This window comes from Pyricularia oryzae, chromosome 3, assembly GCF_000002495.2.
Source record: "Pyricularia oryzae 70-15 chromosome 3, whole genome shotgun sequence".
Classification (NCBI taxonomy): domain Eukaryota; kingdom Fungi; phylum Ascomycota; class Sordariomycetes; order Magnaporthales; family Pyriculariaceae; genus Pyricularia; species Pyricularia oryzae.
The window spans coordinates 5,959,219-5,981,499 of NC_017849.1; the positions used below are offsets into that span (position 1 = coordinate 5,959,219).

Consider the following 22,281-nt stretch of genomic DNA (forward strand, 5'->3'; position numbering starts at 1 on the left):
GTATTGTGTTATAGTGTCATCTCTGCCCGGCGACGGATGAACGCATGAGGACTATTTGTTGGGGAACTGCAACAGAGTCTCCCAAATGGAACATTGTTGACATCCAATGAGAGAAAAACTGTGTTATAGTTAAAATGATGAGATTCCGAGAATTGTCGTAAAATCCAAACCCAGGTTTTGCTTCTTTCGCCGCTGAATATGCCCTCTCTGCTGTGCAACTGCAAAGTCAACGCCAAACGATTGCTACGCATTCCATGAAAATAATAGAACAGAAAAAAAAGCGCAGACAAAGAAAATATCCGACAACACCCATGAACCGTCTCTCATGCAACCCCAACCCCTAAACCGCCACACGAGCAGCCCTCGGCTCGGCCACAACCTCATCCCCATCCCCCCTCTCCCCCCACGTAAACTTTCTCCTCCAGTCCTTGGAAGCCACGTCGGGACCATTCTCGGGTCCGGACATGGGGCTGATCATGTCGTCTGTGGACACGGAGTCGCTCTCGTCGACCTGCTTGCGGCGGCGCTGTCGACACCACCAACCCCGCCTGGCGCCGATAACCGCCAGCGTGATGGCGGCGAGGGCCGTGATGCCGATGACGATGCCGACGATTGCGCCGGTCGAGACCTTGTTCCCGCCGCCGCGGTTGCCGCCGGCGACGCCTAGCCCCCAACCCCCGCCGGAACGGTACGAGGCGCGGTTGAGGAGGTGGGGGGTTGGTGGATCGGGGAGAAGCATTTGTTTTTGGATGGGGGCCTGCGATTGAGTGGTTTTGGTTTTTTGAGCAGTGTTCGATGGGAATGCAAATTTGGACTGTTTTGGCGACTTTGGGCAAATCTCAACTACGGGCAATAAAAGGAAAAAAAGCAGAAATAAAACACCAAAACAACCCTCACGTCCGCCATGTGCTCCCTCACCTTTTGACCTACTCGCTTCAATCAGCCTTACCGTTGCCCATCAAGCCATGACATCATTTGAGCCGCGATCGTCGTTGGATAAGGTCGGTGTTGGGGGCAAAAAAGTTGCAGTGGTTAGCTTCTATACCACCCTAACCCAACGTTCTATAGGCTAATGGCGACGCGGATGAAAATCCCCACCCAATTCGAGGTAGACACCAATTCTGGAGCAGACCGATCGCCGCACCCGACTCTTGGCTTTGTCTTTTAGCGTCGTACCACGATACGACAACCGGAATCTCGAACTATTTCTTTTCGCCCGTCGAATATTCCTCGCGGGATTTCACCGTCGTGGCATCATGTAGGAATTAGGTATCTCGGCGGTGCAGATATTTACCTGCATTGGTAGCCCGCCTTAGCTGCCTCATACAGCAACGACTCCCGAATTAATCACTGTCGGCGTACTAGAATCCCAGCCTGGTGGTGAATTTTAGGCGTACGAATAAGTAAATTATTCAATAGGTTTAATATTACTACCAACGCAAAGCCTTGGCTCACATTTTGGGAGTCGTTATCAGGAAAAGTCTAGACTTATACGCAAGGGCTAACATCGCTCTGCAAACTTCAGCTTTGGACTGGTTTTAACTCAATTCGAACATATTTCAAACCCGGTAAGGCGATTTACGAACATTTGAACCCTATTATTTTTCATATGTGTTATGAAGCGGCTACGTTTGTTATACATCTCCGCCGGGACGCTCCCGCAATAAAGCTAGCTTCCCGGCCCCGTCCCTGGCACTTTGACGGGTTGATTTTGCCGTAGTGAGCAGTGTCATGTAGGAATACAAGGCGAGAGTCTGGAATTGTTTTGCGCTAAAGCTGTGTGTGGGATAACAACAATACGTACAAATTAGTACAGCTTGGATCCCAAGGTACAAGCGTCGTTGATAACAGTCAAGGCTAGTTAAGACGTGCCAGTTTTAAGATTAACATGTACACTTTCGAGCTGCAATAACCCCTAAGCCCCCGACCTCCAGCATGGTTTTAACCTTGCGTATACCCTTTGAACCTAGCTGAAGTCCTAATTAGAATCGAATTTTTACGCGGCTAATAACAATTGGGTAGGCAAGGTTTTTTCCACGGATAAAAATGTAAACGCGCAGGAGCTAATATAGACGATCAAGCGCAAACTTTGATGGTTTGTAAAGAGGTTGAAAATTCATGGGAGATTTAGAATTAACCCCTGAATCTTCGACTTCCAGTATAATTTTAAACCTTATATTTTTCTAACCCTGTTGCTGGTATGGGAACCAACTTATAACGCGGTCAAATAAACTTTTGCCAGCTTTGTTAGATTCGGAAAATATATACGCTGTTGATTGAACTGATGAGGCCAGGGCCAAAGGGTGAAACAACGGGATGCGTAGGTACAGGAATAAGTGCGTTACATGTCCAAAATGTCTATATACACAGGCTTTTTACCCCATAATTGACTTAGTCAGAATTGCGTATAAATAATATTCCGACATACAGCGACAAATACGGTTTGGTATCTCTATCGCGTGCAATATGAATACCTGTGCCTGTACCGTAGCAAGCGTGACGCTTGAACCTCTTTCGGGGTTTAGAGTATCGACTCATCTAGCAACTCCGACTGCTCGGGTGACAAGAACAAAAAGCAAGCAGCATGCAAGATTCACCAATTCACAATGCGAGGTGCAGAAAAGGTGGTGGTAGCACGCCGGGTGGTGGTAACAGAAGGGGGGAAACTGAACAAGGGAAAGGAAGGATTGTGATTTGAAAAGGTTGTTACCAAAAGTTAAACTTTGCAAGGTGATTTTAGCTCTAGTGCGATTTTATATACTATGGTAGTGGTACCTTGGGTCCTTGGCGTCCAACGTATTTGACTTCCCAGTATCGGGCCGGAAGCGGGGTTTAACGGCAACGGACCCGGCAAGCCAGCCCAATCACCGTCTAGAGCGCATGTATTATAAAGTCAAAAAAGAGGATTCAGGGATGAAGCTTCGTTCAAAGTACAGGTGCAAATGGTGTGCATCACTTTGCTTCCCCCTCCCGTTGCCCAGCTTGGCGGATCGGAGTGTGTCAGCATCACTGTACCTTTTACCACGTGTTGTGCTGATGAAAAGCGCCCCTGTACGTGGTGAGAAAGCTACCAACCACTTCTCGGTAGTTTTTTTTTCTTCGGAAAACTTCTGAAAACGTTATTTGCCCTGCTTCAGTCCGAACTACTTGCTTGCGAGGTCGGGTGGAATGTGGAACCTCAGTAAACCCCACACGCTTCGGGCCAACCGCCCTTGCAGAACCAAGCCGCGCACCATTTCTTGAGCGGGTTTCCGGTTCTTTCGTCATCCCGTGTAGGTAGAAGAAGCTAGGCGCTCCCGGCGTTGGATTCGCTGGGATTTGCGCTCCAGCTTCGGATTTCTTTATTGTTGCTCACCCCTCACCTGCATTTGCCCTGTGAATAAGCGACGACCAAAATCACTTTTTGAGCCTCGAAAAAGCACATAGCAATTAATTCTCCCAAATCAAGCGGGATACATATTTGATTTCTTTTTTTTTCAGATCAAAACAGAAAGAAGAGTAAGAAACCGCAAACATGGAAACATTTACCAAGAAAACCCTCAAAACGGCGCGGGGGTTCGACTACGCCTACTACACGACGCCCAACATTAACCCTTCATCCCCGACCCTCCTCTTCGTCCACGGCTTCCCAGACCACGCCTTCATGTGGGACGAGGTGGTGGCGCACGTGCTCTCCAACCCCTCCCTGGCGTCGTACAACGTCGTGGTCCCCGACAAGCTCGGCTACGGCGGCAGCTCCAAGCCGACCGACCCGGCGGCCTACGCCTTCCCCGCCATGGCGGACGAGCTGGCCGAGATCCTCGACGCCGAGGGCGTGACGCAGCAGGTGGTGGTCGTCGGCCACGACTGGGGCTCGTTCCTGGCGCAAAACTTGTTCTGGTTCCACCGCGCCCGCGTCGTCGGCCTGGCCATGGTGTCGGTCGCCTACATGCCGCCCGACCCCACGGGCAAGCGCGACATGGCCGCCTCGGCCGCCCTCTTCGAACGGACCTTTGGCTACTCGCAGTTTGCCTACTGGGACCTGCTGACCGCCCCCGACGCCCCCGCGCTCATGCGCGCCAACCTCGAGCGCGTCTACGTCGCCCTCCACGGCGACCGGCCCGACTGGATGCGCGACATCTTTTGCACCCCGGGGGCGTTTCGCGCCTTTGTCGAGGGCACCCACCCCGAGAGCGGCAAGGTGGCGCTCAAGCCGTTTGCGCAGACCGAGAAGCGCCGGCGCCAGTTCATCGACCGCTTCCGCAGCGATGGGTTCGACGCCCCCGTGCAGTACTACGTCGCGGGCAAGATCGGCACGCTGGCGGAGAACGCGAGGCGCGTCGGCCCGGAGGCGCTGCGTGCGGACTTGCCGGTGCTGTTTGTCGGGTCGACGGGCGATGCGGTCTGCCGGCCTGAGCTGATTGAGGGTTCGGCCAAGGCGGGGTTGCTGCCGGATTTGGAAAAGCACGTCATACAGGATTGCGGGCACTGGATCCCCATGGAGAGGCCCACGGAGCTTGGGGGTTATTTGGCGGCGTGGTTGGAAAAGAAGTTTGCTGCGGCGGACAAGGCTTGAGTTTGCTGGGTCGGGTTGTCTTTTTGCGCAAGAAATTTGTATAGACTCGATGAATTCTAGAGCAAGCTTTTAGAGGTTATCTTTAGCATCGCAACGGCCAAAGAGAATATGTTAATCTTGTCAATTTCTTCTATGATCATTCTCACCCGCACAGGGGTAGTTCCAAAACCCCCCACTAACCCCCACCTTAAACGACCACCTCCCGTCCCGCGTCCCCCTTGACACCCCTCGCCAACTCGACCACGTCCTCCCAGATCGGCGGCCGAGCCTTCAACCCCTCGCCCACCTCCTCCGCATCGACCGCAAACCTCAGCAGCCCATCCTCGTTCGCCCACTCGCCCATGGCCATCAGCCCAACCGGCACTTTGCCCTCGACGTCCTCCCCGTCCGCGACGGGCCTGCCGGCCCCGACCGCCCCCTCGGGCACCACAAACCCAGCCGGCACGCTCACAGCCGGCAGGCCGCAGAAATTCGCCATCCAGACGTACTCCATGCTGGCGAGCGTCGTGTCCCCATCGTTGAGCCCGTAGCGCAGCTCGGCGGCCGGGTCCCTGACCGGCCAGCCGGCGCACGCCGTGGTGGGCGTCAGGATCAGCGCGTCGGGGCCCAGGGTGTCGCGCCACAGGCGCGCGAGGTGCGCCACCAGCATGCGGCGGAGCTTGTGCGCCAGCAGCACGTCGACGGCGGTGGTGGTGCGGCCGAGCGCGAGCAGGATGCGGTTCGCGGGCGTCAGGCCCTTGGTGTCGGGGAGGAGGGTCGACGCGTCCGTCAGCACCACGATGGCGTGCGCGATCTGCCCCTCGGTCAGCATGGGGAGGTCGACCGGCACGACGCGGTAGCCGCGCTGGTCGACGAGGCGCTGCATCAGGCTGCGGCAGAGCGTCTGGACCGACGGGCTGGCGCGCGAGAACCACGTCGTCGGCACGGCGAGCGTCTTGGCCGACGGGGAGGCCGGCGACGGAGAGCGCAGCAGGGTCGGGGCCGGCGGGAGCGGCGGGAAGAGCGAGGTGGGGTGGGGTTGGCCGACGACGGAATACGCCGTCGCCAGGGTGCGGACGTCGGCGGCCAGCGGGCCGAGCACGGCGCACGTGTTGCAGTGGTTCTGGGTCGGGAGGCATGACAGGCGGCCGTGCGTGGGCTTGAGGCCGACGATGCCGCACAGCGACGACGGGATGCGGATGCTGCCCCCGCCGTCGCTGCCCATGGCGAACGGCACCAGTCCGGCCGCCACAGCATAGCCACATCCAGACGAGCTGCCGCCCGTGTAGTACCCCTGGTTGTGTGGGTTCAGAGGCGTGCCAAAGACGGGGTTGTTGCCCGTGGTGTCGAGACCAAACTCGTGCATCGACAGCTTGCCCAGGACCACGCACCCCGCCTCCTCCAGCTTGCGCACGCACCAGTTGGTGTTGAGCCCCGTCTCTGGATCCACGTCCTTGCCCGTGTAGTCGTTGCGCGAGCCGTGCGTGGTCATGTAGCCATCCATCTCGTACTCGTCCTTGATGGCCGTGGGGACGCCGTCCAGCGGGCCGAGCGACTGCTTGTTTTGGTAGCGCCGCGTCGACTCCTCGGCGGCCCGCAGCACGAAATCCACCCTGACGTTGAACCAAGCCACCGAGTGCCGGCCCGGGGGCGTGGTATCGCGCCTAATCAGAGGCAGGATGGCGTTTGCGACATCGGTTGGTGTCAGCTCGCCCGACAGGAACAGGGCGCGGTAGTCTGCGGCGGAATAATATCGGCCGGCTTTTTGTTTTGGTGAAGTGGGTGGCTCCTGTGGTGCAAATTCGACTGGTACGTCGCTGCCATTGGTCATTTCCTCCTCCTCCTTGTCTGGCAGTGGCACGACCGTGGGTTCAAACAGCGGCTCGTAGTCCTCAAAGATGCGGCGCACATTGCGGAGTGAGCCGAAACCGGCGTTGTGCCAGGCCATCTCGCGCAGGAAGCGCAGGTTCTCCATGCTATAATTTTGTCAGCAAGGCAATTCTTGACTCTGGATCTTCGTCCGCAATCGTGGACTCTCATGCATGATGATTGGTCTCCAAACACCTACAAGAATGCGCAGACCGCTAGTATCCATCCCTTGAGGACTGGATTGTTCCCCTTGCGCACCCAGGCCTTTTTTGGAACAGCCTCCCATCGTGTCCTGTCCAAGGTGTGCTCGGTCAGCTACAGCGTTCAAAATGTCGGTCTGCACCCATTTCTGCGCATCGGTTTGTGCCTCTTTCCCTCACCTGTCAATTGCGTCGGGGTAGTTGAGATACCGGCGACGCCGGACATGCTTTGTTGCCTCCATCGGAAAAGAATGAAAATATCCCAGTTGGGTCCAGATAAGAAAGAACAGGGGGAAACAAGAAAAAAGTCAAAGATCGGATTGTTTCGCCCGTTGCAAAAAAAAAGATGTACAACACAAAATATAATAGTGTATCACCGCGATGCAGAAGAGCAAACAGAAGCAAAATGCCTAGGGTTTAATGGGAAACCCGATCGTCACAGAAAACCGAGATCAGAAAAAAGGTGTTGCTCGCAGACGGGCGAAGAGGCACTGCAAGAAACAAAAAAGAAAATACATGTCCACTGAGATGCTCCGTTTCAGAAGCTTGGCTCCACGCTGACGTGACGCGCGACCAGGGCTATTCCTATTCATTCACTCACTGATTGATTGAGTCGAGTCGGGGTTGGAATGCCCTGGGCAAAGGCCTCGGGACCTGACACGCGGCACCAGCTAAAAGGGCTGTTGGTTTGAATGCTGACATAATGTTTGGCTGATTTTTTCCCGCCCAAGTCGCTCCAAACTAACCGGATAGGAACAGGATTGCGTTCTGCACCTGGCAAATTGCAAAAAATGGAGACTTGCTGAGGAAATACGAGCTATAGACTTCGCCTCTATAGCAACAAAAAAAAAAAGGCCAACAATAACATCCGAGGTGATGCAAGTTGGCAACAGCAAGTCATGCTCGGTACACCTCGCAGCGTATCGCGTATTCTCCTCTCCTGCCCCTCCGCGGACACCAGAAGCCCCGGAGCAAACACGGCAGATTCGGATCTACGAAACTCGAGTAAACAAGTTTAACAAGCTAAGGTAGCTACAATATGCATGCCAGAAAAATACCACAAATCAAAGAAAAAAAACTCAAAACCCCCAATTATAGCGCTAGTCTAGTCAAACCCCCCCACACAAATCTACTCTTATCAATTCTCCGTTTGGTTACTGTACTGATTCGCGCAGCCCAAATGAGCCCATTCGCACGTGAACTGCAACCATGCCCTCCCCCTCCCGCCCTGCTCTCTCCCACCAACGCACAGGGGTTATCGGCGGAACCTCATATCAGCATCTACCGCGACCGGCTCGATCGGCGTCCGAGGGGCCTTTTCCAACGGATCCAGCCTCTCAATGGCGTCGCCCACCTCGTCCGGCACCGACGTCTTGAACACCGCCTGGACGTTGTCGTAGGGCGAAAAGCCGGTGAAATGCCAGTTCAGAAAGGGGTTCTTGCCGCGGCGACGGCGGCCCAGCACCCCTCCGCTCCATGAACGCCGGCGCTCGTACAGGCTGATGAGCAGCAGCGCGGGCGCGTTGAGGGCGCGGACGAGGGAGACGTTGACGGTGTGGAACGTGGCCGGGGACACGAGCAGCTTAAGCGGCAGCAGCAGCACGAGGGCAATGATGTTGGTCGGCGGCGGGTAGGCAAAGATGGCGTCGCTTTTGACGCCCTCGAACGTCAGCACCGTCCGGCGGAAGGCGACCTCGCCGGCCGCGTCGGCGATGATGCGCGAAAAGGTGTTGGTCAGCACTGCGATGGTGAGGGTCAGAAAGAGCGTGTTGCCCAAAAAGGCAAAGCCGACCATGAGCGCGGGGCCAAAGACCGAGTGGAAATTGCCGGCCTCGTCGAATCCGGTTCCGTCCAGACCGAACCAGATCCAGAGCATCCATTTGGCAATCGTGGACCAGCGCGGCGTCAGGATCGTCGTGTTGGAGTTGTCGTCGCTGTCAATCAGCCACTGCAGCGCCAACAAGAAGCCGACGAAGCACCACGTGGCCAGGAAGGTGAGCATCATAAAGTCGCTCATGGCGGCGCGTACGCTGATGAAGACGATGTTGTTTGGCAGCAGCGTAAAGGCCAGTCTGGTCAGGAGCACCGGCGCGGCGACGCAGAGGATATGCAGGCCCTGGCCAAGAGGAAAACGGCCCGCGAATATGTCAAAGATGCGGGCGACCACGTAGGCGCCATAGATGAAGATAAAGGTCAGATCCAGAAAAGACCACAGCGATTGTGAGTGGACCTCCCATCCGTGCTCAGCAATGGCCGCCAACTCGGACAACACCCAGCCGGCTGTATAAATGCTGAACATGAGCTCAAACAATTCAGTGCCCTCGTCGTTTCGATACACCATGGTGAGGACATATAGGCCCAGCAGTATCAGAAACTGACACATCTCGACAGCGTTGCGCCAGCGAGGGACGATGAGGCGGTAGTGGTTTAATATCGGAGCCTTGCGCGGGTCGTACAGCGAGATTGGGTGGTGACGGTAATGATCTGGCAAGATGTCCATGACCGACAGCGGCGTATATATGACCTGGCCCTCGTACACGGCATTAACGACACGCTGACAGGCGGGCGAGCTGATAAAAGTTTTGCTTTCCGAGATGATGGCCAACTCCAGGGCCGTCAGCTTCCGTTCGTGACCCTCACGCTCCTGCAGTCGCCACTGACGAGCAGCCGTGTCGTGCTGGATGGAGTCTGGGGCCCCTTGGAAGGGATCGAAGCCCTCGACGAGGACATGAGAGAGGAGTAGCAAGCCATCCTCGCTGGTGTGCTCCTCGTGCAGACGGCGGAGGATGAGGGTGGCGGCAAGCTCGCAGAGGGTGGCACGAGCTATGGTGACGGTCTGGTGAACTGTGCTGGACTGTTCACGAAGAAACTGGACACGGTTGGCCAGCAGGCAGTAGACTACGGAGATGTCGCTTGGTGTATAAAGACGATCGACAAGAGGGCGGACAATTTCCTTGTTTACCCTATGGTCTTTGAGTTGTTCAAGCGAATACGGTTCATCTGCAACGACATTAGCAACAAGATCTACATGACACCTAAACATGTCCAGAACCAATTGACACAGTGGTCCGTAGAATTCTTTTACAGTTACATACCAACAGCGGCGGCTACTAATCTCCTCACTCTAGCTTGGGGTCACGAGACAGCCGAAGCAAGCAAATGAATCAATCAGCCCTGGCCTGTTCTAGATTCGGCGAGGATGCGGCCGTCGACAAACGAGAGAGAGAAAAAAAAAACGGGTCCCCGACGTCGAGACAAGCAATGTACCTACCGGTGAATGGTCATGTACACGGGCAAGGATGAAGGTGCCAGGGCTGGAATCGGGTGCCGATTTCTCCGATCGATGCAAGCCTCCGTCTCGGACATGTCATCGTCGTCGTGCGCATGTGCGTCCGGCGCCAAAAGCCCTTTGCTGCTGGACTCCATCCTTTTCGAGCCAACGGCGACGGGCGCGACAGGGAACGCGATTCTCGCCGGGGTAGGGCTGTAGATTCCTGTCGTGCAGCTGTTGCGGGTTGGATGCTTTGGGAAGGTGTCTTGGTTGCGTTGGCGTCGGCGAATGACTGTCATTATGTGGAAAAGGGAAAGGGGGGGAATTAAAAAAAAAATGCAAGAACCCAGCACCTGCTTTAGCGCAACACAGAGCACGGGGTGGCGGACACGACACGATTGCCGCAATCTAAGGCGCGGGAAGCATAATGGCTGAGGGGCCTGGACCTAGCTAGTGCCGGGGAAAGGAGTGCCTGGTCTCAGGGGAAGCTCAAATTGCTCGCTGCGACAGGGCGCTCTTTTTACAGAATTACTGGACTACGCCGTTTCAGCTCTGCCTCAGTGTACAGACGGACAATGATTGGTCGGGTTCGGGCTTTGCGGGGCTCCCAGGGTTCCAACAGGACCGCTAGCGGAAACTTACGTAAAATAGGGGTCTGGGAAATTGGACAAAAAAAAGGTGTGCCGACTTGGCTTTGGCGGACTTTCCGTTTCTTTTTGCTCCCATGCTCAATGCCGTGCAGCGCATGGAGAAAACAGCCGACATCGGCACAAACCCGGAGGCATAAGATATTGGTCCAACGAAAGGCTTACGGACGCCAGACGCCCGCCCTCCGGCCGAACTGATCCAACAAGCCGGCCTCTCCGTGATGAATATGCCGCCTTGGTGCACATTGTTTGTCGCTTAATCGAACAGCATCGCTCTTAGACTTTAAACAGATGCCTCGCATCTTCAACCAAGCAGCATGGTGCGGTAATCTGACGTCATAGTTAATAACAAAATACTAATAACCGTCGCAGCAACACATGCCGTGTCCGCAAGATCAAATGTTTGTGAGCGTTTGTTGTTGTAGTTCTCCTTTAGCTGTCCAGAGATTGTCATCTCACATTTTTGTTCCCAGGTGATGAATCGCTCCCCATCTGCCAGCGCTGCTCCAAAGCAAGCCGCTATTGTGACCGCAGTGCGGCGCCTCCCCTCCCAGTCCTTGTGCAGCCAACAAACACACAAGACGTCTTTCCATCGCCGTCGGATCCCCGCCGGGCTCTCACCAACCCCGCGATAGCCCGCTACTTCCACCACTACATCACCTCCATCGCCCCCTGGTACGACCTCAGCGATGGGTCCCAGCACTTTGCCACCCGCCTGCCAGAACTGGCCCTCGCCAGCGCGCTCCCGTTCGCTGCTGTCGTCGCCTTGGCCGCCATCCAGATCAGCCAGACGACGGCGCCGTCGGCCCGGGCGGCGGCCGAGTACTACCATGACCACTGCGTCCGGCTGTTGTTGGCTAGGCTAAAGGACGACAATGCGGCCCGTGGCGACGGCGACGGCGACGGCGATGGCAATGGCAATGGCAATAGCAATAGCAATGGAATAACGTTGGCTTCCATCTGTCTCCTGCGCTCATACGAGATCCTAAGCGAGGAGGTCGATCCAAACCGGCATCTCCGGGGCGCGTACTCGCTTGCCGTCTCCCGCCGCCCGCTCCTCCGGGAGGGTGACCTCGGCGGACGTGGAGGGCTGCGCGGTGCCGGGTTCTGGAACTATCTGAGGGAAGACATCACCTTTAGTCTGTTCCAGCGATGCCCACTCAAAATGGGACTGGATCAGGTCGAGCTGTTTGTCTGGCGTGGCGACGATGCAGACGGCGACCACGCCTACTTGAATGCGGTGTCGCTGATCCTGGGAAGGATCATCAATGAATGCTTTGGGCGCGAGACGCTGTCACCTGAAGCCTGGGACTTTTTGTTCAGGTTGCTTCGCGATTGGTGCTCGGCTCTTCTCGGCCGGTTTGCGCCGTTTGCACGTGAAGAGCGCCGTCTGGGGCTAGCTCTGCCTTCTGTTTGGATGTTGCACGATTGCCATGGTAGGAACATTTTCCCTTGTTTTTCTTTCCCCAAGCATCGCAGCTGGACAAAGCTCGACGGATACCAGCAGTGACAGAGTGTACATGCTGATGATTCCGTGATGCCGCCAGCGTCGGCACGCCACTACCGGCTTGTGTGCATTGCCATCCTCTGCAACCACGCATCCACCTCGGAACAAATTTCGGACCTTATTTCGCTCCTAGAGGACCTTATTTCGCTCCTAGAGGCTTCTCAAGACGTTGATCAGTGCACCACAAGGGAAGAAATTTTAGAAAGATGTGCAGTTGAAATCTGCGGGATCGCATTCACTGCCAACTCGCCTCCTGTAGTGGTGAATTGTTTTGGTCCTATTGCATTTTGTCAGTCTTGCCCTGTTTGTCTGTCCTTGTGCTTGTCCTTGTGCATTTCGATCACAAGCATTCCTAACGCGCCAAATCGTATAGGTGGGCCATTTATCCGCGACGAAGCTGCCCAGCAGGAGCTTGTCCGTCGGCTGATGGCCTGCAAACGAACCATCGGATGGCCTGTCCAGCGGCTCGTGGCGGACTTGCAGCTTGCATGGGGAGAGGCTGCTGGACAACAGATTGCTGTGTGATGCAGCTAGACTTGGTCGGGCCCGGTGGTGCAGTTGCAGTTGAGTGCTGCGAGTCAAGGATTTCCGAGCTCGGGTTTGGCTTTGCCTAATGCGGTATCCCCGCTCCCGCCTCCTTCACGTTCAAAGCCGAGCTCGGGTTTGGAGATGAGGTCACCACGCGATGCCTCATACTCGCAAAAAAAACTATTTAGATTGCCTCGCAACGACACTTGAGATTGTGGTCCTCGTTTGACCGGCGGACACCTCGTCAAGATTTTCTACAACCAAAAAACACCTGTCATGGCATTCGCACACCAACTTGGAGCTGCGCGACTTCTGCTCCGCCAACACCGCTTCGGCCTCGCCCAATCCAGCTGCCGCCGCACCATGGCGACACTTTCTCAGAAACTCAGCAACGAGCCCGCCGTGATCAAGCCATCGGCGGCAGAGATCAAGAACAAGACCCTCTCATCACGCAACCTCGAAATGGCCGTCCGTCACCTGCACGCCGACGGCCTCGTCGTGGTCGAGGACGCCGTGCCGCATGCAGACCTCGATGCTCTGAACGCAAAGATGGTCCCCGACGCCCGGTATCTGCAGTCGCTCGGCGAAGACGGGCCCTTCAACTACAACCAAGGCAATCTGCAACAGGACCCGCCGCCGGTGGCCGAGTATTTTTTTCCCAGCATCTTTACCAGTACGTTGTGACACTGTTGCCATGGCATCACCACTCCAGACAGGACAGCATTTCAAAGGTAGAGTTGAAATTACTAGCACGAACAACAGACAAGATCGCGACGCAGATAACCTCGTCCATCCTCGGCCCCCGCCCGAAATGGACCTTTTGCTCCGCCAACTCCGCCATGCCGCCTTCGTCCCCCGACTCTCCCCCGCAGCGCCAGCCCGTGCACTCGGACGCCGACTTTGACCACCCGCACCACCCCTTTGCGCTGGTCGTCAACGTGCCGCTCGTCACCATGACGCCGCACAACGGCTCGACGGAGCTGTGGCTCGGCACGCACCACCTCTCGGACCTGTCGGCGCAGGAGGGCGCGCACGGCGAGCGGGCCAGCGGCCGCATCAGGCAGCGCCTCCTGGACGCACGCCGGAGCACAAGAGGCCCCTGCCAGCCCGTCGTCAAGAAGGGCAGCGTCGTGGTCAGGGACCTGAGGCTCTGGCACGCGGGCATGCCGAACCTGAGCCGGGACGAGGTCCGGGTCATGCTGGCGTTTATACACTTTGCGCCGTGGTATCGCAACCCCATGAGGTTGAGGCTCGGGGAGGACGTCAAGGCCAGGATCGAGGACGTCGCGGCCGAGCTGGATGTTCCGGTGGACTGGGTGGGGAGGGAGGAGGTGCTGGGTGAGTATCTGCGGCGCGGGTTTGGGAATAGCTATGATTTTGGGCAGGAGGCGTGATCTGATGGGTTGAACTTTGTGGTGGCGTGAGGGCGCAAATTTGGTGACCTTTTTGGTCGGCAGAATTCCAGGCTTGATGTTTTTCTTTTGCCGATTGTGTATCCAAAATCTCGCTTTCTTCCCATGGCGCCGCTGACCCTGTACGTTCAATAGTTGGCCAACGCCAATCTTTGCCTCCTCTTGACTCTCCGCATGCGCCTGCGCCGTCTTAGCCTCAATTACCACCCTCAGAAAATAGACCCAGGAGCCAAGTCGTTTGCCAAACCCCTGTCGCAAAGTGCCGTTCTCCAAACTCGTCCGGCGGCCCGTCGTCCGTCTTGACTACTTTAATCCAGATGAAATGTCTCGTCGTTCCACCCAGGTTGCGACAGCGCGGAGAACGGCACTCCGACTTTCTCGACTTGGCGCAGGGCGCCGAGCACAACAGTGGACCTGTGGTTAGATTGATCAAGCGGGGGAGAAGAAGAAAACAGAGCCGGACAAAGCAAGGAATAAGATATTATTATTTACTACCCCAAACACCCAAGTACTCTCGCTCAAAACAAACAAACCAATCCCCCGATCAAACATCACCCGCAGCAGACGCTCGGCTCTTCAACGCCCTTGACGTTGGCGCCTTCCTTGGCGGCGCCAGGCGCACTGGTCTCGACGCCCGGGACGCCATCGACGAGGAGGGTCCTGGTCATCCAGTCGCAAAAGAACTTGCCGATGCCGGCGCCGAGGACGATCATGACCAGCAGGATGACGTTGTAGTACATGGCGATCAGCATGACGATGTAGGCGAGGCCAAAGGTCAGGGCGTGCAGCACGGCGCGGACGAGCTGCTGCAGCGCCGTGGCGCGGAACGTCACGTACTCGCTCGGGATCGGCGGCGGCGGCGGCGCGCAGGGGTTCGGCACGCGGCCCTCGGGGTCCCGGTCGCGGGCCATCTGGCGCGCCGAGCCCACGGCCGCCGCTTGCCGCTGGAACTGCCGCGCCAGGAACTCGTCGTACTCCTTGCCCAGCCGCCGCGTGAACTCGAGCAGCACCACCAGCAGCATGACCCCGATGCACGTCGCCGCGAACATGCCGTTGTTGGTGATGTGCCACTCCGGGGTGAGGAAGCAGGCGTCGATGGTGTGGGTGTTGAACATCATCTAGGCGTCGGCGTTAGTTGAGAGGGGCACTGGGGTGAGTTTTGGCTTTTTTTTTTTTTTTTTTTTTTTTGATCAGAGGAACAAAAAACCTTACCGTGATCTTGCATGTCGACATGTCACCCCCGCCGCCGCTGCTATGGTGCGACATTTTGACTGTTTGTTTTTGGGTTGACTTTGTTGGTGTGCCAGAACAGACGAACTGAAAACTTCAAAGTTGGCGCAATAAGCCTGGCTGCGTTTGATCCCGTCGGGTGTAGCTAGGGAAGCAATTCTGCAAAAACTTTGGCCTTTTTGAAGAATCGGCGATGAGTCGACGATTTCGTCTCCGGCCTCTTTTCTGTCTCCCGACTGTTTCAACCTGGGGTTTGTTGCCAAAGAAAAAAATGACGAAACAGATAACAGTTCAGATCGCCAGATTGGAAAAACTGAACCGCAAAAAGGTAAGCAGCAGATATTCCGACCCTAAAGGCTTTTCAATAATTGACTTTGCGCAAGGCGACCAAACGAAACATTCGCATTAGTCCGTCATCCCAGCGGCGGTGGCCGGGGTGCTCCATTTCTGCTCCATTATGAGGGGCTTCCGGGGGTTGTCGGTGGGACCCATCATTCATTCGCATGCAATCGCACCAAGAAAATTGAGCAAGTTTATCAGCAATTATAGAGTCGTAAGGGTGCTGCCAAGCCTTATAGCTCGCCCCAGATGGCCTGTCTGACCTCAAATTCGCTCACCTTGTGGGTTTGACGGAAGGCACCGTGGCAATTGAACTAAAGATAAGAAACGCTGAATACAGTATAATGTTTAGAACAGTAGCAGATGAAGGATTAAGCGCTTTGGTAGTAGGAGATAATTACCACGTAGACGAAAATCTTGGGTGTGTATTGGCCAACACAAGAACAATTTCCCACGAAAAAAAACTTTGTTCATCCCACTTGTCTTTTACATGACACGGTCCCTCCAACTGGATCCGCGACGAATTTGGCGATTTCTTGTTTTCTTTGAGGCTGCAGCAGTACAGTTGTTCTCAATTCAGCCTCCGAAACAAAACCAGACTAGGACAAACCCGGCCGGTAAGCTCCTTCACCTCATAGGGATTTCTGCGCGAGCGGCGGGCCGAGATCATCGCCACACCCATCCGCGAACCGTCGGAGGTATACATGGCACGGGTAAGCTAAGCCGCTAAACACAGATACTCCCCGCCAAACCCTTGGGATCTCGGGTACCACGTTGCACGCTCCCCGCCCCGCTCCCCACCCATGCCACCCTCCTAAAAATTCAAAAATGGAGAGAAAAAAACATGCTCATATGTGCTCAACCTGTCAATGGTGGATCGATCTTACGCTTTTAGTCTCTTGCCCAGACAAAAAAGAGGCAATTTAGGTGATTCTGGACCCTTTTTCCTTGTAGGGACAAAAGTCCAACTTCCATAGTTGGGAAAGTACAATATCGATTCCTCTTATCTTAAACGCATGTCCCCGAGTCCCAAGCTCTTGGTAAATCACCAACTGCATCCGCTATACTGCTCATTCGCGAGCAAATTCCCTTTTTCTCCAGCTGGACGTGGGGAACGGTGAGCATATTAGCAATTATACCCAGTCCCAAGGTCTCGGCGCCTCTTGATTCCTGTCCACGCTGCAACCAAGAAAACGAAAAAAGGCAAGAAACAGGCAACTTTAAAGAGAAGAAAAAGACCACGACCCGACTCGAGAGCCCCCTTTTCGCCAGAACCCAAAGAAAGGACGACCAAGAAATTGCATCCCATTTGTGGTGACGTTTATGTTTTCCGAGCTTCCAGATTTGGGCCAAACTGGTCAACGGAAGCAAACCTTAATCGACAAGACATTTCATTTCCCCAAGACTTTTTGATCGATTTATCCAAAAAGGCCATCAAATCAACCGCACCCCATCTCTCCGTCTCGAAAGGAACGGCAGTCACCGGTATTTGCAACCCGACCCGATCGGAAGCAAGGCATCCTACCTAATCCGCCACGTGCGTGCGCCGCGCATTGAACCTCCTGCAGGTTGTCATATAAGAGGGGGGGACTGGCCACAGGCCGTCCGATCAACGTCGACCCTTGCGCGCGTCACTTGCCGCGGGAGGATTTAGTCTTTTTTTTTTGTCCTTTTCGTCTTTCTTCCCATCCCCTCCCTCACACACCACGCACAGCAACCATGACTTCCCAAAAGTCGTCGGCGCTGTCGGCGCGACACATTCAGGATTTCACCAACGCCACCAATGTCGTCAGCTACTGGGGCTACGCAGACCGCATCGTGCCCTGCGCCAACGACCCGGGCAGCTGCGCGTACCTCGACCTCGTCTACGAGAGCCACTCCACCGGCATGCTGTACACGGGCATCATGTGGGCTCTGATCCTCGGCATCCTGTTGGTATGGGCCTTTATGCGCAAGGTGTTTCCCTCGGCGCCGGCCCCGGTCGACGTTGCTTCTTCGAGGGTCGAGGACGGGCAAGCGCCGGCGAAATCTGCCGTCACCAGGCTGCGCAACGCGATCGCTTCTTCGTCGAGGCGCTGGCTCCTGCCAGAGTCGATGAGGTGGTTGTTTGGCCACGTCACCCGCCTGCAGCTGGCCGTCCTGGGCATTGTCATCATCTACCTGACCATCTTCAGCTTTGCCGGCATCTACTACGCCTCGTGGGTCACGCCCGTCAAGAACATGCCGGGCGTCTACAACTTCCGATCCAGTCTCGGCCCCTGGTCCAACCGCGTGGGTGTCTTCGCCTATGCCCTGACGCCCATGTCCGTCATGCTGGCCAGCCGCGAATCTATCCTCTCCATCTTGACCGGCGTGCCGTACCAATCCTTCATGTTTATGCACCGCTGGCTGGGCTACATCATGTTTGCCCAGTCCGTCCTGCACACCATCGGCTGGTGTATCATCGAGATCCGCCTCTACCAGCCCCAACCCAAGGTCGGCATCGAGTGGATCACCCAGACCTACATGATCTGGGGCCTGGTCGCCATGATCCTCCTGACCATCCTGGTCCTCCTGAGCACCAAGTGGGCCATCCGCGCCTTTGGCTACGAGTTCTTCCGCAAGGCCCACTACGTCCTCGCCATGGTCTACATCGGCGGCGCCATCGCCCACTGGGAGGGGCTCATGTGCTTCCTGGTCCCCGGCATCCTGCTCTGGTTCGTCGACCGGGCCGCGCGTCTCGTGCGCACCGGCCTGCTGCACTACAACTACCTCGAGGACGGCACGCTCGGCTTCGGTTCCGCCAAGGCCTCTGTGCAAATGTTTGAGGACGCCGAGGGCGACGGCGACGTCGTCCGCCTCGACTTTGACCACCCGCACCAGGCCTGGGCCATCGGCCAGCACTTCTTCCTCACCTTCCCCGAGCTCAGCATCTGGCAGAGCCACCCCATGACCCCGCTCGCACCCCCCGTCATGCCGGGCGCCGCCGGCGGCAAGACCGGATCCAGGCACTCGTACGTCATGCGCGCCAAGGCCGGCGAGACCAAGAAGCTGGCCCTCCTAGCGGCACAGAAGCTCGCCGCCGGTGGTGCAGGAGCAGAGTCGACAACCGCCGAAAAGACTGCCGCCAGCAGCGGCAGCAGCCAAAACAACAACGAGAGCAGTAAAACCCCAACGCCGACCGTCTCGGTCATCCTGACCGGCCCCTACGGCCAATCCATCATGCACAGCCTGCGGTCCGACGCCAACGTCCTCTGCGTGGCCGGCGGCACGGGCATCACGTTTGTGCTGCCGCCGCTGCTGGAGATTGTGCGCAGCGCCCCCGTCCCCGGGCGCAAGATGGAGCTGGTCTGGGCGGTCCGGCACGCGCGCGACATGGCGTGGGTGGCGCCCGAGCTGGCCGAGCTGCGCGCCGCCAGCGCGACGCACAACCTGCACATCGACGTCTACGTGACGCGCGACGCCAAGACGCGGTCCGGCAAGGTCGCGGGCGGCAAGGACGAGTCGGCGGCGAGGAACGACGTCGCGACCGTGTCGGGCTCGTCGGCGGGCTCCATCTCCTCGGGCGAGGAGGTCGAGGAGGAGGCCAACGTGGCGGTGCACCGGTCCGGCCACGTCGAGAACCCCCAGGTGCGTAGGCCAAAGATGGACGCCATCGTCGCTGGGTTCGTCGGCGGCGTCGCGGCCGGCTCGACGACCGTGTACGCCAGCGGACCGCTCGAGATGGTGGGTGATTTGCGCGTTGCGGTCGCCAGGCAAAACGACAGCGGCAAGGTGTGGCGGGGCGAGGAGAGGTTTGACGTGCGGCTGGTGAGCGATGACCGTATTGAATGGTAAACGTTTGCGTGTTTACGTGTTTGCGCTTTTTCCTAGCTGTTTTCAAATCTAGAGATACCATATAAATCATAATATCAAGCTTCGACTTAGACTCTACCTGCGGTTTGCAATTTCTCGTTTGATGTGATGCATTTCTACTGTCATCTATCTATACCGAGAGTTGAGCTCTGAGCCAGACCATTGGTCAACTGAAACAAAATTAAATAGCATAGATACCCTCGCCCTCCTTTATCAGTTGCACTTATCTTGACCTGAACTAGCGCAGTGGACCAATACCATAATTTGACAACCACGCTCCATTCCATCGCTTGCTGGCCATGATTAACAACCCTTTCTCTGAGCAGCACGTATAATCATGGCTCCTAGAATGGAGGAGATCCCGCCCGCTCTCCCTCTGTCAAACAAACGAGGCACGCCAGTTCGTACGGACCGATAATGTGGGGCCTGGGGAGAGAATCAGTTGACTCGACACACCGAGAAACGGAATACACAATTTGCACTTCCAGCCTCAAAAGGACCGTGATACAACGATATTATTATCCTCAGCATGTACCATTATTGGATTTCTCTTTGTGGGTCCGCCGAATGTTCTCACCGTCGGCCATGCCCGAATTTATATCCTGGTGAACAAGGATAGGATTACAAGCTATTTATAACCGTTTTCAATAAAACCAGACCACTAGTAGTAAAGTCTGTAATGCCCCTTGCTATTTATGTGCACTTTCTTTAAGTAGGGATGGTTAGTTAAAATTCAATTTCGTTTTTACTTTTTTTTCTTGGCCCGTTGGACATGTTGTACTAATACACATGTTAAATCCTAAAATGTTTCCGTGGATGAATTTTATCCTCTCTCTCTCTCTCTCTCTCTTTAGGCCTTGGTTTAAGCATTTATCTCTCCTCTTCTCATAGGAGACATCTTGAACCAGTATCGCTTCTTTTTTATCTATTTATATATTTACTATTTTACTTTTTGCAAGATAAAAACATCAATCCCAACTCCATCGCCACAATGCAGCTCCACAACGTCTGTTCAATCCTCGCATTGCTCGCCGCTGGTGTTTTCGCCCTACCAGCACCAGTAAATCCCTCGGAAATTCAAGCTCGCAGTGCTGCCGACAAGGCAAAACCCAAGCCGCAGACTGAAAGGGTGTGGATGGACGAGCCGGAGGCGGCGCAGTATCTTAGCGATCCGAGGTGGAAGCTGGTGAAGAAGAAATACTCGTGCGGCTACTGTGACTCCTCAAGCAGTAAGGTGGATAAAATAAACAAGCATAGGGATGAGGTTCATGGAACCCGTCAAGCACAGGTGGATCACACCATTTATCCCGGTGAAACTAGATTGACCTTCGAAAGGGTATCAGGATATCCATAGATCTGTCACGAATGCGTGCTGTTGAGCATGTTTCTCTGCGGCCTTTGGATTTACGATTTAGTTATTAAAGCAAATAAGAAAAAAAGTACGCTGCTTTATATAAAGTATCTAAATGAAGGAACAATTTATTTGGCCTCCACGGTCTGTTAGATAGCTTCCAAAGTGACCCTCTAAAATACTTTTCGTTTAATAATAAAAAAACGCCTACTCAAGTGAAAATCAAGCCATGACAACTTATAGGAGTAACGGTTAGGGTAATTGCGTGCTTTCGGGTGCACACAGTAACTTTTTATTCCCAAAGATTAGAAAAACACCAAATTCATTTACAGTTGAATTTCAGTTATAATTTTATTAAGTATATACAACATATACGGTTTTGCCGATTAACCGCCAAATTGGCAATAATATCAGTTCATTGGATACATACGTAATTAATTTAACCGTTACCCCTATAAACCCTTGTGGTTTGATTTTTATTTTGGTGTGCGCTTTTTATTGTTAAACGAAACTTATCGTAGAAGGTCCATTCTGGAGGTTATTTGGTAGACCTTGGAGGTTAAGTAAAACGCTCCTAAATAAACCGATAAAGGTTATTTGGCGAAACGAATACGAAGAAAGGTTGCCCATACTTGGTTCGAACAAGTTTGAGATAGTAAAATAAATTATTTTTTGTGGGTTATATATATAGTAAAGAATAGGCAAACAATTCAATAAAGTATTTGATTGTTAATATACTGTTCCGTGAATTGAAATGATTGTTTACTAAAACGTCCAACTTATAATATGAAGAAGCACTTATTGTAAGATAAACATTAGCTTTGACCCTTAAACTATTTATTGAATCATATTTATTTATATATTTTCCACGCAGAATACGAACATTTATTCATATACCGTAATTCACAGTATTGCAGCTTAGTGTGTTATTCTTTATTGTCAAAGTCTCTATATATATATATATATATATATAACGTGGTTCATCAGGACCCCGGACATATCAGGACCCCGGACATTTTTCAACCCAGTTTCATCCTTTATTTTCCACACGTGTTCTTTCCCCCAACAGTAATGGAATCATCAAATTGCGAAGCGCGAATCATTCTTGCTCTAAATGAGCTCCGATCAAGCAAAAAGAAAAGCATACGAAAGGTTGCATTAATATATAATGTCCCAAAATCGACACTACACGACAGAATAAACGGCATCGCTTCTTTGGCCAATCGTCGGCCAGGCAACCAAAAGCTAACGGAAAGGGAAGAGGAAGTAATTGTCCAGTATATACTGGACCTGGATTCCCGAGGGTTTCCAGCCCAGATCGCTGATGTGGCCGCAATGGCCGATCATCTTCTCGCTGCGCGGGACGCGCGACCGGTCGGCAAGCAATGGGCTTATCGCTTCGTACAACGACGCACAGAATTAAAAACGCGTTTTTCTCGCGCTTACGATTTCCAAAGAGCTCTTTGCGAAGATCCTGACGCGTTAAACGCGTGGTTTCAATTGGTGGCCAATATGAGGGCCAAATATGGCATCCAAGACTGCGACATGTACAACTTCGA

General features: G+C 54.6%; 9 protein-coding genes across 9 annotated transcripts; 5 read left to right on the forward strand and 4 right to left on the reverse strand.

Annotated features, from left to right (window-relative positions):
• Window positions 1-111: 111 nt before the first annotated feature.
• MGG_15255 (uncharacterized protein) lies at window positions 112-854 on the reverse strand. The gene has a single exon (XM_003713014.1). It carries the CDS (start codon window positions 737-739, stop codon window positions 341-343), a length of 399 nt encoding a protein of 132 aa, XP_003713062.1. The 5' UTR covers window positions 740-854; the 3' UTR covers window positions 112-340.
• A 2,427-nt stretch (window positions 855-3,281) lies between these two features.
• Window positions 3,282-4,712, forward strand: MGG_13875 (uncharacterized protein). The gene has a single exon (XM_003713015.1). It carries the CDS (start codon window positions 3,515-3,517, stop codon window positions 4,553-4,555), a length of 1,041 nt encoding a protein of 346 aa, XP_003713063.1. The 5' UTR covers window positions 3,282-3,514; the 3' UTR covers window positions 4,556-4,712.
• Window positions 4,476-7,321, reverse strand: MGG_11078 (glutamyl-tRNA(Gln) amidotransferase subunit A). The gene is made up of 3 exons (XM_003713016.1): window positions 6,784-7,321; window positions 6,603-6,695; window positions 4,476-6,510 (listed from the first exon to the last, which is right to left on the reverse strand). Exons 1-3 carry the CDS (start codon window positions 6,843-6,845, stop codon window positions 4,743-4,745), a joined length of 1,923 nt encoding a protein of 640 aa, XP_003713064.1. The 5' UTR covers window positions 6,846-7,321; the 3' UTR covers window positions 4,476-4,742.
• Window positions 7,322-7,604: 283 nt separating this feature from the next.
• Window positions 7,605-10,315, reverse strand: MGG_11079 (nonselective cation channel). Its single transcript, XM_003713017.1, has 3 exons — window positions 9,875-10,315; window positions 9,699-9,727; window positions 7,605-9,603 (listed from the first exon to the last, which is right to left on the reverse strand). The coding sequence occupies exons 1-3, from the start codon at window positions 10,171-10,173 to the stop codon at window positions 7,859-7,861; spliced, it is 2,073 nt and encodes a 690-aa protein (XP_003713065.1). The 5' UTR covers window positions 10,174-10,315; the 3' UTR covers window positions 7,605-7,858.
• A 402-nt stretch (window positions 10,316-10,717) lies between these two features.
• Window positions 10,718-12,553, forward strand: MGG_07830 (uncharacterized protein; the record flags this gene model as incomplete). The annotated part of the gene is made up of 5 exons (XM_003713018.1): window positions 10,718-10,841; window positions 10,894-10,922; window positions 10,995-11,957; window positions 12,069-12,317; window positions 12,402-12,553. Exons 1-5 carry the CDS (start codon window positions 10,813-10,815, stop codon window positions 12,551-12,553), a joined length of 1,422 nt encoding a protein of 473 aa, XP_003713066.1. The 5' UTR covers window positions 10,718-10,812.
• Window positions 12,554-12,832: 279 nt separating this feature from the next.
• MGG_07831 (phytanoyl-CoA dioxygenase) lies at window positions 12,833-13,950 on the forward strand (the record flags this gene model as incomplete). The annotated part of the gene is made up of 2 exons (XM_003713019.1): window positions 12,833-13,229; window positions 13,319-13,950. The coding sequence occupies 2 exons, from the start codon at window positions 12,833-12,835 to the stop codon at window positions 13,948-13,950; spliced, it is 1,029 nt and encodes a 342-aa protein (XP_003713067.1).
• A 427-nt stretch (window positions 13,951-14,377) lies between these two features.
• MGG_07832 (high affinity copper transporter) lies at window positions 14,378-15,695 on the reverse strand. The gene is made up of 2 exons (XM_003713020.1): window positions 15,181-15,695; window positions 14,378-15,086 (listed from the first exon to the last, which is right to left on the reverse strand). The coding sequence occupies exons 1-2, from the start codon at window positions 15,232-15,234 to the stop codon at window positions 14,520-14,522; spliced, it is 621 nt and encodes a 206-aa protein (XP_003713068.1). The 5' UTR covers window positions 15,235-15,695; the 3' UTR covers window positions 14,378-14,519.
• A 915-nt stretch (window positions 15,696-16,610) lies between these two features.
• On the forward strand, window positions 16,611-19,447 carry MGG_07833 (ferric reductase). The gene has a single exon (XM_003713021.1). The coding sequence runs from the start codon at window positions 17,257-17,259 to the stop codon at window positions 19,351-19,353; it is 2,097 nt and encodes a 698-aa protein (XP_003713069.1). The 5' UTR covers window positions 16,611-17,256; the 3' UTR covers window positions 19,354-19,447.
• A 915-nt stretch (window positions 19,448-20,362) lies between these two features.
• Window positions 20,363-20,725, forward strand: MGG_07834 (uncharacterized protein; the record flags this gene model as incomplete). Its single annotated transcript, XM_003713022.1, has 1 exon — window positions 20,363-20,725. The coding sequence occupies one exon, from the start codon at window positions 20,363-20,365 to the stop codon at window positions 20,723-20,725; it is 363 nt and encodes a 120-aa protein (XP_003713070.1).
• Between the last annotated feature and the right edge of the window lie 1,556 nt (window positions 20,726-22,281).

Coding starts and splice junctions, on each gene's coding strand:
- MGG_07833 (XM_003713021.1), top strand. CDS start 17,257: ATGACTTCCCAAAAGTCGTCGGCGCTGTCGGCGCGACACATTCAGGAT.
- MGG_15255 (XM_003713014.1), bottom strand. CDS start 739: ATGCTTCTCCCCGATCCACCAACCCCCCACCTCCTCAACCGCGCCTCG.
- MGG_07832 (XM_003713020.1), bottom strand. CDS start 15,234: ATGTCGCACCATAGCAGCGGCGGCGGGGGTGACATGTCGACATGCAAG. Junction 15,087..15,180: donor TGTCGACATGCAAGATCACG/GTAAGGTTTTTT, acceptor GCCGACGCCTAG/ATGATGTTCAACACCCACAC.
- MGG_11078 (XM_003713016.1), bottom strand. CDS start 6,845: ATGGAGGCAACAAAGCATGTCCGGCGTCGCCGGTATCTCAACTACCCC. Junction 6,696..6,783: donor TACCCCGACGCAATTGACAG/GTGAGGGAAAGA, acceptor CACCTTGGACAG/GACACGATGGGAGGCTGTTC. Junction 6,511..6,602: donor CTAGCGGTCTGCGCATTCTT/GTAGGTGTTTGG, acceptor ACAAAATTATAG/CATGGAGAACCTGCGCTTCC.
- MGG_13875 (XM_003713015.1), top strand. CDS start 3,515: ATGGAAACATTTACCAAGAAAACCCTCAAAACGGCGCGGGGGTTCGAC.
- MGG_11079 (XM_003713017.1), bottom strand. CDS start 10,173: ATGACAGTCATTCGCCGACGCCAACGCAACCAAGACACCTTCCCAAAG. Junction 9,728..9,874: donor GTGTACATGACCATTCACCG/GTAGGTACATTG, acceptor ACCCCAAGCTAG/AGTGAGGAGATTAGTAGCCG. Junction 9,604..9,698: donor ATTAGTAGCCGCCGCTGTTG/GTATGTAACTGT, acceptor ATGTCGTTGCAG/ATGAACCGTATTCGCTTGAA.